This window comes from Pelophylax lessonae (genome assembly GCF_965119305.1).
Source record: "Pelophylax lessonae genome assembly, chromosome: 1".
Classification (NCBI taxonomy): Eukaryota; Metazoa; Chordata; class Amphibia; order Anura; family Ranidae; genus Pelophylax; species Pelophylax lessonae.
The window spans coordinates 380825827-380840044 of record NC_138768.1 but is presented as its reverse complement, the minus strand read 5'-3'; the positions used below and the strand labels follow the sequence as shown (position 1 = coordinate 380840044).

The 14218-nt window shown below is 41.5% G+C and overlaps 1 protein-coding gene across 1 annotated transcript in view; it reads right to left on the bottom strand.

Moving 5' to 3' along the window:
* The window catches only part of RIC1 (RIC1 homolog, RAB6A GEF complex partner 1), a 236308-nt gene that overhangs the window by 16084 nt on the left and 206006 nt on the right, over positions 1-14218 (bottom strand). Inside the window, exons 19-23 of the mRNA XM_082259802.1 lie at positions 10470-11198; positions 7228-7386; positions 5477-5613; positions 1424-1710; positions 971-1165 (exon numbers count right to left, since the gene is read on the bottom strand). Of these exons, the coding sequence (XP_082115928.1) occupies positions 971-1165; positions 1424-1710; positions 5477-5613; positions 7228-7386; positions 10470-11198 (1507 nt within the window). The remainder of the gene's footprint in view (positions 1-970; positions 1166-1423; positions 1711-5476; positions 5614-7227; positions 7387-10469; positions 11199-14218) is intronic.

The window sequence follows — 14218 nt, the reverse complement described above, 5'->3', positions numbered from 1 at the left end:
TTTTGGAGGCCAAGCCCCTAAAAAAGTAAATCGGATGTATGTATAAGATGTATTTTACACTGAACAGCGGAGGCACAGGCCGCTCTGTGGGCAGTCAGATGCAAACGGACCACCGGTCCGTGTACATCTGCCTGTCATCCAATCCGATCCCCCATCCGTCTGTTTTTAGCTGATAGGATCGGATGTCGCTGCTCCATAGAGGGCAACGGATGGTCTGATCAGTTTCACCTAAAAACTGACCTGAGGACCCGATTGGTCCATCTGTGTGAAAGGGGCCTTAGAGAGGTATGCTGACAACTGTCTGTGGAAACACTGTGCATAGCAGGCAGAACGGCATGAAGAGAAAAGATGCTGCTGATTGGCAGAGCAGGTTAGGCTCGGCTCTCCTGCTGGCAGGTTTTCTCTCCAATGTACGGAATGTGCATCCAATTACTCTCTCGATCTGTGCCGATCCTACAGAGTCCAACAGTGCTCAGATTGTACATCTACTGTACACCCAGTGGCCAGGGCAGGGGAGCAAGTGGGGGGGGGGGGGAACATCCAGCTTTTATCTGTCTGCCCTGTGGTGATCCTACTGAGACTGGCAGCATTCAAATTGCCTAGCTATCTCCTGCAGCTGCATAATGCCCCCCCGCTCCCCCAGGGCAGGGGAACATGCAGCTTCTGGCGATGCTACAAAGCTCTCAGATCACACATCTACCACATGCGACTGAATGTGTTGTTCCCTCCAGGGCAGCAATGAAAAAGTCTGTCACATACCAGCATGTGATGTAAATCTGCCACATGCCAGTCGTAATGCGTTTTTCCCCCAGTTAGACCGGCTTTTCTCGGACTGTACACACTGACAATGTCAGCCAGTTTCTGTTAAACCATCCAATTATCGGCCCATGTGTACCCAACTAAAGTCTACCACACCAAACCACTACCAAATTAATTGCAAAATGTTCTAGTATCTGAAAACTTCACCAACCTTTATTTAATAATGGAGAAAGGAAAGCATCCTGGGTGTGAGGGCTGTGCGAAGAGGCCGTGTCCATCTCTCTCTGGGTTGTGCCAATGCTACCCATCCAACTGTGACTTCGAGGAGCAGTAGGGACACCGCTGTCCATGTCCATGTTTAGGAAGTTTTCCGCAGACTGGGACTTAAGGAACTGATCTCCAATGACTGCATAAAATGGCAATACACCATTTGTTACTAAATACGTATGAGAATATTTTACATGATAAACATATATGCACATGCACACACTGATTGTTTAGATTACATTGTCTAGCACTGTATCACAGACTTGCATACAACTGTGACACATATATATATATATATATATATATCCGTGAGACCCCTTGGTAAAACTAAAAATCAAAGGACTTCCATTACATTCAGAAGGACATAGTAGGTCAAGAAAGCAAACAGGGCACATACCTGCCCGAAACTTGCCATTTTTAAGTGGAGAGCTGATAGAGGAGGCTGGGATAACTGGGAATGGCCACAGGAAATCCTTGTGAAGCTTCTTCAAGGCAGTGACAAAGTCTTCCACCCGTGCAGCCCGTGTTCGCTCTTTGCATAGCCAGCCTATTAACTCAAAGCCCAGCTGAGCAGAGAAGCAGCCAAGGTCTTTGAGTCTGATTTCCTCCAGTAGTCTCCGGGCATGCCGCCACAGCATCATATCTATGTACATGTTCTCTGCACAGTCACTGTCTTTACTCAACCTAAACAAAGAACAATCAGATGTAACACAAACAGACCAATCCACAGCAGACCTGAAGAAGAGACCTCATCTTCTGCTTTAAACACTTGCATAAATCTGCATTTTTTGCTAGAAAATCACCTTGAACCCCCAAACATTAAATATTTTCTGAAAGCAGAGGCCCTGGAGAAAAAAAAAATGAAAAAAAATAGTGTCTGTTGCAATTTATTTTTAAATGATATTTACTTATTCTTTTATCAAGCCTATTTTTTCAGGAAAAAATAGACCTAAATGAATTTAATTGCACACAAATACAATAGAATACCAATTTGTTTTTGGGGTAAAATATAAAAGCGATATTGTGTTGAATAAATGGATACCAAACATGTCACAATTTAAAATTGGGCATGCCTGTGAAATGATGGCAAACTATGGTACCTAAATTTTTCCATAATTGGCACTTTAAAAGACTTTACAGGTTATGAGTTTAGAATTAATAATAAATTATGGCCCTAGAATTATTACTCCAAAATGCATGTTTGAAGGGGGTGCTTTTACATTTTTTTTTTTTAACTTACATTTTTTTCTTCATTACACCTAACGTTATTTCTATCAAAAGTGGGCTAAATAGCCCTCTTATAAATCGCTTTGGGCAGGTGACAGGTACTCTATATGGAGACATCAGGGGTCCATTAGACCCCAGATGTCTACCCAGCTCTCCAAAGCAACTAACAAAGCACAGATTAGATGCAGGTTAGATGCTTCCCTGGCTGAAACTGCCAGGAAAAGGCGGCTCTGAAACCGGAAGTGACTAAATCTTTGTTGCTTCTAGGATCATTCGTCAAAGAGGTGATGAGGGGAACGAATGTTCCTCCATATCCTCTGTGGGCAGCAGTCCTGATCGCTGTGGGCGGGAGGGGGGAACCTTCAGAGCACTGTGCTGTGAGAGTAATCACATTTACATGACAGTGGATCGTCTGCTGAAAAAAAAAAAAAAAAACTGTACCAGAAGCATCTGCCGCCATGATATTGCTATTAGACACATCCTATTGCAACATTTATATACGTACGTTGCATAGGAAGCGGTTAATCAACACCACTAATAGAAGAGATCAGCTCACTCTAGGAGGTGTGTCTAAAAAGTTAAGTGAATGGTCCGATATCTCAAAAGGCAACATGGGCGTGCACATAGCTATCAAGAGAGACGTCAAGTGCTACACGTGACCATCAGGGTAAAACCGCTGCGGGCAATCAAACAGAGCCAATGTGAGAGGTAGGATCAAAGGAGCAATGAGTGAACATCAAGTTCAGCTACTAATTGGGGAAAACTGCGACAAAGACACATGAAATGTTGGTGCAAGTGTACAGTACTGAAGCCGTGAGCAGAGAATGTGTTTTTAAGCACTTTCGTGACAGGAAGGAAACAGCGGAGGATGAGCCACATTCGGGTTGGCCGTCAACAAGCAGAGCCCCAGACATGATCGAGTGAGTGCGACAAATGCTGGCACAAGATCGGCGACTGACTCTACGACTGATGGTGGAGGAATTGGACATTAGCATGGACAATGCATTTTTTTTTGGGTTCCTTATTCCTCCTAGTCAGATATGTTAAGGGCTTTAAATAAAATTGAGGGACATTTATCAATCTTGTGGCAAGGCAGTGCTAAACAGGAGCAGTGAGAAGCAAGTGTGACAGATTTATTACGAAGTTAACCTAAGTTATAACCTCCTCCTCTGGCTGCTTTAACCACTTCTGGACCAGAAGGTTTTACCCCCTTTATGATTTTTTGCGATAAGGCACTGTGTTACTTTAACTGACATTTGCGTGGTCGTGCGACGCTGTACCCAAATAAAATTGACGTCCTTTTTTCCCCACAAATAGGGCTTTCTTTTGGTGGCATTTGATCACCTTTGCAGTTATTTTTTGCGCTATAAACAAAAAAAAGAAGCAATATTCTTTACTTTCAATAAGTGTATAGTGATTGGTTTGCGCGAAAGTTATCGGGTCTACAAACTAGGGGATAGATTTATGGCATTTTTATTTCTTTTATTGGTTTTTTTACTAGGATTGGCGGCGATCAGCGATTTTTAGTGGGAAGTTCGACATTGTGGTGGACAGATCACACATCTAACTGACACTTTTTAGGGAACCAGTGACATTACTACAGTAAGCAGTGCTAAAAATACGCACGGTTACTGTACTAATGACACGGGCAGGGAAGGAGTTAACACCAGGGACGAGCAAAGGGTCAAGTGTGTCCCTAGGGGATGCTTTCTAACTGTGTTGGGGATGGGCCCACTAGATGAACAAAGATCTGTGTTCCTGAATAGCAGGAATACAGGATCCCTGTGCTCATCTGTGACAGAACGGCAGTCTGCTATGTTTACATAGGCAGACCACAGTTCTGTCTCTAGGGGGAGCGATGTGGGGGGCTGGCGGACATTGCGTCTGCCGGACCCGCTGATTGGCTCCCCCTCTGGCTATTACACGAAACGATGTACAGGTACATTGTTTTGCGTAATAGAGCCAATAGATTTATGGCATTTTTATTGATTTTATTGATTTTTTACTAGGAATGGCGGCGATCAGCAATTTTTAGTGGGAAGTTCGATATTGTGGTGGACAGATCGCACATCTAACTGACACTTTTGAGGGAACCAGTGACATTACTACAGTAAGCAGTGCTAAAAATACGCACGGTTACTGTACTAATGACACGGGCAGGGAAGGAGTTAACACCAGGGGGCGAGCAAAGGGTCAACTGTGTCCCTAGGGGATGCTTTCTAACTGTGTTGGGGATGGACCCACTAGATGAACAGAGAGATCTGTGTTCCTGAATAGCAGGAACACAGGATCCCTGTGTTCATCTGTGACAGAACGGCGGTCTGCTATGTTTACATAGGCAGACCACAGTTCTGTCTCTACGGGGAGCGATCGCGGGTGGCTGGCAGACATTGCGTCTGCCGGACCCGCTGATTGGCTCCCCCTCTGGCTATTACACGAAACGATGTACAGGTACATTATTTCGCGTAATAGAGCCAACCTGCCCAGTATATGTGAGGCGGCTGGTTGGCAAGTGGTTAAGGTCTGCACTTTATTGTATTAAACCTGACCCTGACGATTTCTTAATTATGTGTGTCTGTGTAAGGTGTTCCCGCCTAAAAGCCTGATAGATGAAGACACTGAACTATGGCAGCAACTGTGATACTTGCAATGTTCCTTTACTTTTCCCACACATAAGAGCGGACTGAACGCTCCTAAATTGTTTCCAGATATAGTTTGAAAAAGAAGGTGGATATGAGAGGTATGTCTGGTAAACACCTTCAGTTTTTTTTTTTATTCAACCCAGTGGACTGAACAAAAACAAAAAAAAAAAAAAAAAAAAACGGAGATCCCTGTACTAAGACAAGTGATATTAGTGCAGCGATCTCCCACTGTGCCTTTGTGCTCTGACAGGGGGACTCACCCCTACCAGAATACAGCAATGAGTGCTTGCAGCTGAAAGCGCTGATCGGATGCTGGTTTTTCAGTATGTCCCTTTGACAAAAGCCAGTCCTTAGACCGGCTTCTGTCGAAAGGACAGCTGTACACATTCAGTCAGTGTGTACCCAGCTTTATGTCATACCCCTAACCCTGCCCACAACAACATGACTGGCAGTCCACCATGATGTGTCCACAGAAAAGACATTGGTGGCTTCACCTGAGAACCTCAAGAAATTGTACCCTTGCTAAGTCTTATATGAAAACATTTTTTTTTTTATCAGAGTGAATTTCAAGATAGCTTTACCGTTTGCCTGCTGGACCAGATGGCATGCTCAGAGCTTTCTGGAGGTTAATTTTTCCCACAGGAAGATTCTCGGCACACTGTGACAAACTGATGCTGCGATTTCTAAAGAATTCAAACCCACCGGAAGAACTGGGCTCCTGTATGCAATGGATAAAAAGGTCAGTTTTCTCTATAAGGCACAAGCATAAAAGTTTTACCACATTCAACCATACTTAATCATATTTAACATATCTCCATTAACCATTGTTAAAGGAAAAGTGGTATTCTGTCACCAAGACAAGCATCGATTTCTACATGCATTATCACAGTACCTTGGTGGCTCTAGGTAATCCATATAGAATATATAGAAAATGAAAAAAACCCTAATGTTTCTAAATGTAAATGACAATTTTATTTTGTATTCAGACTATTCCATACCAGTGGGGAAGCTGAAAGTGAGAATCTTCTAGTTTTGTCATATACATTTTGCATGCTCACTAAATGGAAAGACCCATATGCAAACAGTAGTCCTGTAAATGTTTATGTGAAGGGAGAGATGTACAAAAATGCTCCCTATAGGTCAAAGTATTGACATGAAGGTCTGTGGGAAGAACCACAAACTTTAGGGGCTAACTCTTTTTCATAAAACAGTGTTTGGCAGGGCAGGATGTGGAAAAGGTATATATATATATATATATATATATATATATATATATATATATATATATATATATATATATATATTTCTTTTTTTTACAGTTACAGCTGTAAATTCAACATTCAATTTTTATTAAGAATCTTACGTTAAAGCGTTTGTCACCCAAACACTTCATATTCTTGACATGTGCCTGCTGTACCATGTACTTGTATATCCTGTTATATTTCTATTAATTCCTATATGTGAAATCCCTGGTGTTCCTGCAAGTCTCTTGGCTTTCCTAAAAACTGACCACACTAAGCAGGAGAGCACATTGTGGTCAGTTCTCTAGCTATGCTGGGAACTCAATACACTCTCCTTCAATGATCAGACTTGTCCTGACACACCCCTGCAGCACAGTCATTCACTGGCAAGCTCCCCTCCCCCCAATTCTTATGCAGCTGAGAACAGAGGGAATGTGATTGTTTATTATTTTAAAAAAATGGGAAAAAAATTTATAATTTTTCTATACAAAAAATGTTTTGCCTTTCGTTTCTATTTTAAACTGAATGGGTTGTTTTACAATACGATTGTTTACAATCACTTCAAGGCATCATGTGGAAGGGTGTTTTCCTGCATTTAAAACGTATGTCAAACGCAGGTCAGCAAAATCCTATAGACTTTTATTGAGCAGTAAAAGCATGGAAAAACAGAGGCTGCATTTGACCTGTGCTGGATTTCTATGGATGCTGCATCTTCCATTAGGGTGTGTGAAGTGCAGGCAAAGCGGTCAAACGCAGCCTTTTACAGTGTGACTGCCATTTAAAGGTCTACATTTACATTGGAATAGCAGACACTGCTTAAAAAAAACACCTGCCGACATAAGTCCTAAGAGAAAAAGCATGCCATTACATCCAAGGTGCATGAGTGAGACAGCTGTAGAACTTCATGTTTTACATGACTATGTGACTGGCCTCATCCAAGTTGCTAATAATCACGATTATTTTAACTACGTCTCTCAGGACTTTAATTTTAAGTGCAGGAAGTTACACAAATATATTGCAGATAATTCCCTGAAGATGCAGATGTGTAGTATTATAGCTACAAACAAAATGATAACAGTAGTAATAGTAACCTGTGAGGTGGGAGTAGCAGGAGGCGTTTCACATTCCCCTGAGCCAATGGCTTTCAGAAACCGTATCATATGCCTACAGAGATCCCACTTCCCTTGCTCCAGCGCAGTGTTAAACAGAAGAGTAGCATGTTGCCTGCTCACTGCTGCTGCCTCCATATTCTGCAAGCAAAACAAACATGTCAGTGAAGATTAGTGACTTAGGACAGGGGCACACTGGCCAATTCTATTATTTCAATCTCGCTAAAATAATTGCTAGCAATGCTCACCAATGGCAAGGCTACTTTGTCTCACAAATGGAACAAATAGCTTACAACAGTGTTAACGACACAAATAACACACAGTAATAATGATATATTATAATCATGCACATTTTAAAAACTGCACAATCATGTGTAATCAATCATCACTACTTACGTACAATGAGCTACTAACCTTCACCTATAGGAAGACTTGAAAGACACAGGGATTTCCAACTAACTTTCACCCATAGAAAGATTTGAAAGACATACAGGGATTTCCAACTAACTTTCACCCATAGAAAGGTTTGAAAGACATACAGGGATTTCCTACTAACTTTCACCCATAGAAAGGTTTGAAAGACATACAGGGATTTCCAACTAACTTTCACCCATAGAAAGGTTTGAAAGACATACAGGGATTTCCAACTAACTTTCACCCATAGAAAGGTTTGAAAGACATACAGGGATTTCCTACTAACTTTCACCCATAGAAAGGTTTGAAAGACATCCCGACCCGCGGCTTTACCGATTCTAAGAACTCTGGGCTCCACCTATTGTCCGTTGTGGTGGCATCCATTCAAGACTGTCCCAATCCATACCTCTAAACCACCTCCATGGAGGACCCCCAATGGGCCCTGCCAGGGATTGTTTGGTTTGGAGCCATAAGGCAAGCTATTGGGAGACGCAATCTTTGGTCCAACCTTTTCTTGTATTAGCACAACATTTTTAAGTGTGGTCTTAATGTAGTCCTAACTCTACAAAAGGGTGAATACATTACGCCAGAGTTCCTGACGAAGCTAAAGGCGAAATGCATTGAACATAGGCTTTCACCCATTCGATCGACTACTACCACGACATATGTGAAACATGTTGTACCGTATTATTTTTTCCATTTTCTATGTGTCGATTTTTATTATTCCTTGAATAAATATTGTTTAATTTTAATATTTCTACTTTATTTCTCTTCTTGCTTACCTACAAACTTTTGACAATTTAGTCCGCCATAGTCCCAACCTCCTTCCCATCATCGGTGGATTCTGGGATCACTGATGTGGAATATTTATTTTTTCAAATATATATATATATATATATATATATCATACACAGTAGTACATGCCATCCTCCACATAGAGCTGTGCTGCGACCTTGTCTTGCGATATCCCCGTGACTCAGCCATTCAAACAGCCAGAGCCCATGAACCCAAGAAGCTGTCAGAGGCGACAGCCTTGCTTTAAGGAAAGTCAGTCTTAATCTGCTAGTATGCAATGCATACTAGCACAATATGACAGTATTCTGCAAGGGTTCAATTTTTTTTTTTTTTTTTTTTATGTACATATATGCCTTGTTTTATTTATAGTTACATAGCTAAGACATCTTGTGTAAAAGCTTTATACAGTTCATTTTAAACATTCACATCAGACCCTGCTAACAAGCTTACAATCTACTGTGTTTAGAAAAGAAATACAAGTGCATATGCATGCAAGGACAGATTTGTCTAAATCCAATTAAACCCCCAAAATACTTACCAAACATGGTCCAGGCAGTAAGTTAGCATCCCAGTGCAGCAAGAATATGGGTAATACAGTACTAACATACTGTACACTTCTAAGTAAACAAGCAAAAAATGAGTAATCTACAAACTTGGAATAAATCCCAATTCCCTTTCTTTTTCTGCATTTTGCATTGGAACCTTTGTCAGGTCCTTGTACTGTAATGTCCAAAACAGAAAACTTTCCCATAAATTCCCGTTTTAGTTACAACATGTGAGATAAAGAGTTCCTGCTAAACCCTCCCCCACTCGAATAGGAAAAAAATAAATAAAAAAAAATGGTATTTTCTGTTTGGATCTGGGTTGTTCGACGTTTCTCTAATGCCCCATACACACGTGCAGATTATCTGCAGACTTTTGTCTGCAGACTTACCAAAACCATATAATATGAGGTCAAACCTAAACACTTTCAATTTGTATGCAATCCGGCAGGCCCTTGCACTACATAGAAAAGGTAAGTCTGCAGACAAAAGTCTGCATATAATCTGCACGTGTGTATGGGGCATAACTGTGCCGCTAAAGGAAAGGCAAGAGAAGTATTCCTAACAGGAACATAAGCAGCAAAATAAACTTGTCAGAGACTATAACCCTTCCCGACGCCAAACTATTCGCTAAAGTTTTAAAGTATATCTAAAGCCGAAACGTACAGGTTTTCAGTTTTGAATAGAGTAACACTGGGTTAAAACCATTGTCAGTTTTTTTCTTTTTTTTACCATCTGTGTCTCATCTGGGAGATTTCTATTCACTTCCTGTGGACAGGAAGTGAGAGAATATCTTTCCAGTCCGCCCTTAGACAGTTGGTACTGGAACATTGGAAGATTTGACCTCTATTCTTGTTCTAGTGGCAACTCAAAATTTTGGATTTACCCTCACTTCCTTTCCCTATGACATAGGGAGATTCACTCTAATTGTCCTGATGACCAAATGGGGACAGGCAATAAAAACCTGACAGTGCTTCTACTAACCCCTTCCCACTCTATTCAAAACAAAAGAAAACAAAAAAAAGGTTTTGCCTTCAGCTATACGTTAAAAGAAAATAGGCCAAACTTTATTAAAAAAAATGCACCTAGGAAATTCAAACAGCAATATAAAGAAGAGAGAGAAATACATATGTAGCTCAATTTTTAAGGCGATACCTTAATACTCAAATTCTAATAAAAAAATTACCGGTACTATTACTGTACTACTCTTTAAGGCCCCTTTCACATGGGTGTTCCGTTTGTCCATATTTTATCCATTTGTTGATGAACATTAATGCATCTCTAATGAAAAATAGATGTTCACAGATGCAGATGTAAACGGACGATCATCAGTCTACAACCTTTTTCCCACAGAGATGCACTGATGTTCGTTTTTCATCCGTCAACGGATGGATGAAAAACAGACAAACAGAACGTCTGTGTAAAAGGGACCTTAAACTGATTAAATGTGATGAAAATGACATAGAAATCTACCTGGAGGATAATGAGATACGAGGCAGCTGTATCAAGGTCCTGAGCCATTAGGCACTCCTCAAACAAGTCCTTAGGGTTACCAACAGCAGCAAAAAGATAGTTCCAAAGGGCATACTCGGTCTTGCGTGCACAGTGAACAACAGTCTGCAGAAAAAGGGGGAATTCTGTGATGAACTTGGCCACTGTTGGAAGCAGCGGGTCGGGAATAGGCTCCCGTGAGGTAGCTTCTTCTTCCAATACTTCATGGAGCATGAGTTCTAGCACATGTGGGAAGTAAGGTAAAGAGGCACATGAATGGGCTAAGAGTAAAGCCTGCTCTCCTAAGTTCCTGACTAAGAGCTGTCGTAGGATATGGTGGAGGTAGATTTGAGAGGTCCTCTCTATAATACAATAGGGGAATTGAACCTCCAAATGCTCAGCAGGAGAGCCAAGGTTGTTCAAACAGTCATAAGCAACAGTCTCATTGATGGCCCCAAGTACCAGGGCATCTTCAAACAAAACAGCTAGAGGGTAGATGTTGATGTGAAAAGGCAGCATTATTCGTTTGGACAGGAAGGAATGTGGTTTACGGTTGTCTCTAGGAAACAAAGGGAGCCAAACTTTCATGCCTGAGCCACCACAGCTAAGCCAGAGAGCTTCCAGAAGGTGGCGCTTTTGCTTGTTCATTCTACAGGTGCTCCATACATTTTCAACAGACTGAGCTAGGACCACCGGAGCACAAAATGGCAGCTGAAAAGAACACACAAGAACAATTAATACATACAATAAACAACCTGATGTAGCTTTAACTTAATTAAATGTTTTGTAATCAGTCTCTACAATAACGGATTGCTTTTCAAAGACCAGAATGTTCATTTCTGCTAAAACATTTATGAAAAACCTTTTAGACCACAGAGGTAAGCACAAAGTGAGCCAATGTTGCAGCTTTTGCCTTCATGGGAGTGTAGTGCTTGGTGCACTGAGAATAGCGCACCTTTTGTCTTGTTTACACTATCATTTGTTTTGAAAAAGGAAGTCTTTGCGGTTGAAGCTGACCATACTATTTTAAAAAGCTAGGTTCACCTTTAGAATATGTTCCACGCCCTGCCCCCTCTCCCTCCAATCCCCCCTCTATGACAGCAGGTGGGAGCTATTCTCCCTGCACCCGCTTTCGATTTTTACCCCCTTGATGACCAGGCCATTTTTTGCGATTCGGCACCGCGTTACTTTAACTGACAATTGCGCAGTCGTGCGACGCCATACTAAAAACACAAATTGATGCCCTTTTTTCCCCCACAAATAGAGCTTTCTTTTGATGGTATTTGATCACCTCTGTGGTTTTTTTTTTATTAGGGCAAAACGAAAGAGCGTCAATTTTGAAAAAACACCAATATTTTCTACTTTCTGCTATAAAATATTCCCAATAAAAAAAAAAAATGTAAAAAATCCAATTTTATCAGTTTAGGCCAATTTGTATTCCGCTACATATTTTTGGTTAAAAAAAAATCCCAAAAAGCGTATAATTGGTTTGCACAAAAATTATAGCGTTTACAAACTATGGGATAGATTTATGGACTTTTTATTTTTTAAAATTTTTTTTATTAGTAATGGCGGCGATCAGCAATTTTCATTGGGACTGCCACATTGCGGCGGACAAATCTGACACTAAGTGACACTTTTTGGGGACAAGTGACAATAATACAGTAATCAGTGCTAAATAATATGCACTGTTACTGTATAAATGACACTGGCAGGGAAGGGGTTAACACGGGGTAATGAAGGAGTTAAATGTGTTCCCTAGATGTGCTTTCTGACTGTGGGGGGATGGATTTAAAAGAGGCAGAAAGAGATCGGTGATTCAGCTTAGCTGAATTCCCTGCCTCTCTGACAGGAGAGCCGTCTTGCATTGTTTACATTCAAGACGGCTCTCCTGTCAGTATAGCCGAAGATCGCCGGAGGCCGGCGGCCATCAAGCCCGCTCCTCCAGGGGTCTGCCTCCCGCTGTGTCTAATCACAGCGGAAACGCGTCTCCAGCACATAATCACTAATCATGTAGATCTACGTGATTATACGCAGCGGAGCCGCCCTGCCGCAGTAAATCTGCATGGGGAAGTTGGCAAGTGGTTAAAAATTGTCATTCATTTTCAGATTCCTGTGAAAGAATAGACTACAAGTACTATCTGGGGCAGACAAACTTATAGTTTCAAAGGGCTGAGGGGGCACTGATGAGCGCGCTTATAGTCCACAGACATGTCCTCCAGCACTCAAACAGAAAGCCTGTATAGAAACTTGGGCTAAAAGTCGGAAGACATGTCTGCAGGAGCCCACATTGCTCCCGTGATCTATTGACCCTGGATACAATGCTTTCCAGAAAAAAAAGAATCACCTTAATACACAGCGTTTTGGTTTACTTATACAATACAAGGAAAAAGTGTTCATTTTGGTTGTATATTCACTGATTTATTGTGCACAAACTACTAAATAAATTACTGGCCGCATCACAGATACACTTTATTATCAAAAGTATTGGGATGCCTGTCTTTACACAAACTTTAATGGCGTCTTAATCCATAGGGTTCAGTATTGAGTTGGCCCACTCTTTGCAGCTATAAGGTTTAGGAGTGTGTCTATGGGAATGTTTGAACGTTCTTCCAGAAGCACATTTGTGAGGTCAGGCACTGATGTGGGACGAGAAGGCCTGGCAGGCAGAAGCGCATTTAATTCTCTAATTCATCCCAAAGGTGTTCTATGCGGTTGAGGTCAGGCCAGTCTTGTTCCTTCACCCCAAAAGCGCTCATCCATCCATCGAGTTTGCAGCCTTCTGATTTTTGTGGGGTTTTTTTAATCATTGTCATCAATTTTATTTAAGGGTAGTACGGATAATGTAAAGTACGAGGTTAGTTCAACAAATACATTTTTTAATATAGGAGAAAAAAAATGAAATGCACATTTTTGTTCTGCAAAAATATGTGCATTTATTTTTTTCTGTAAAGGTGAACTTATCCTTTCACTTTTTTTGCCTTTGAGATATATATACCATTAAATAAATCTTTAGAGGCAACAGAAGAAAGCCTTGTTTGTCCCCAAAAACAATATATGCTTAAGGGCTCTTTCACACAATCGGACCAATCAGGTCCACCTGTCCAATTTTCAGGCTGTCCTGACTGGGCCACCCATTCTCCTCTATGGAGAGGCGATATGTCAGCGGAGATGTGTCCACTGACACCCGCCTGTCATCTGATCCGACAAGATCTGCTTAAAACAGACGGATGGAGATACGTTTGCCATTCGTCCAGCGGGTCCGATTTTATCCGATCTCCCCATAGAGGAGAGCGGGACTCTGACAGGTCCCTCTCTGCACAGAGAGCAGAGACAGACCTGTCATCTGCCTGCTCAGCGGGGATCAACGGAGCGGAGGCTGCCGAGCGGATCCGCCCCCTGCGAAAGGGGCCTTAAGCGATATTAAACCAAAAACCAAACATGTAACATGTAACATGTTGCAGATTATCAAACCTTAAATGATGTAGCTGCAATAGTTTTCTTTTCCATCATTTTCACCTAGTAATTTGGCCAGTAACACACTGTATCTCAACTCTGCATGAAGAAACAACAGACACACCTTTGGACAGCAGCATTGTCTGGGGATAGGGTAGTGTTAGACTAGCAGATTGAGAATTTAGGACTTGACTAACAAATACCAGCTGAACTCCAGCTAACACATTTTACACAGTTACAGAAACCGTTTTCTTTTTCCTTTTGGAATAAAGGTT